A 919-nucleotide genomic window follows, 5' to 3' on the forward strand; every position below is an offset into this window, starting at 1 on the left:
CTTTAATGTGTTTGCTGTATCGTTGGCAAGTCATGGGATGCATGTTCTTTCCCTTCATAGGTGACCAAAGTGGCGACCCCGCGGCCCTTCCCAGAGAACCCCGAGCATTCTAGACCAAGTCCTGAACCTCTCCCGGTCCCGGAGGACAAACTGGTGCCTGCCAAATATGGCAGCAGGTTATTCTTCTGGAGGTGGTGAGGCAGAAATCCAGTCACCCCCCTCTCCGAAATCATGGGCTCTGTCCAAAAACAGCTTGAATACTTGTGACCGTTGATACATCGATAACATTTCCAGGGTTTAAATCTGTCAGATGTAAACACGAGGATTAAGGATGCTGCGTTTGGCACCTTTATCAGTGTTTGGTCTGAGGGTTGGATTTGGACAGGGCTCATGCTTGAACGGTCTTTTCAGCAGCTGTACCTCCAACTTTGTCCAACAGTTTGATAAAGGAAAGAAGGATGGATGATCGTGTGAACAACGTTCATGAGTCCATACTGCTTTCTGACCACTTCTGTACATGTAATAAGTGAACAAAAGCAACATGCTGATATTATTGTTGTCAGATAATAAACAGATAAATTATAACACTGGAAGTTAATGTCTTTTTTTTTTCGACATTAGCAAAGACTCAGCTGCCTTATGACGGGATTAAAGGTATTAAAACACCTCCTCACCTCGGCAACGGCAGGTATTTGGAGCTGTATTTGCACATCTGTGTTTTGTCAGAGTGTTTTGCAGGGTGAGGTTGCAGGTCAAGGTTCAGGGTCACTACCTGCATCCAGAGAGAGCTGCTTCTGCTTCCTCCTTTTCTCTCCGCTCGCTTCCTGCCTCTGACCTGGACTGGAAGAAGACCAGAGAAGTCATTTTCAGAGATGCACAGCGAAGTGTGTTATTGCTGCCGGCACACGTGTCCGTGCAC

General features: G+C 46.7%; 1 protein-coding gene across 1 annotated transcript in view; it reads left to right on the forward strand.

Moving 5' to 3' along the window:
• The window catches only part of ndufa8 (NADH:ubiquinone oxidoreductase subunit A8), a 6429-nt gene extending 5844 nt beyond the window's left edge, over positions 1–585 (forward strand). Inside the window, exon 4 of the mRNA XM_008290139.1 lies at positions 61–585. Within this exon, the coding sequence (XP_008288361.1) occupies positions 61–198 (138 nt within the window). The 3' untranslated portion in view covers positions 199–585. The remainder of the gene's footprint in view (positions 1–60) is intronic.
• The last annotated feature ends 334 nt before the right edge of the window (positions 586–919 follow it).

The sequence above is a fragment of the Stegastes partitus genome, unplaced genomic scaffold (assembly GCF_000690725.1).
Source record: "Stegastes partitus isolate 25-593 unplaced genomic scaffold, Stegastes_partitus-1.0.2 Scaffold656, whole genome shotgun sequence".
Lineage (NCBI taxonomy): Eukaryota > Metazoa > Chordata > Actinopteri > Pomacentridae > Stegastes > Stegastes partitus.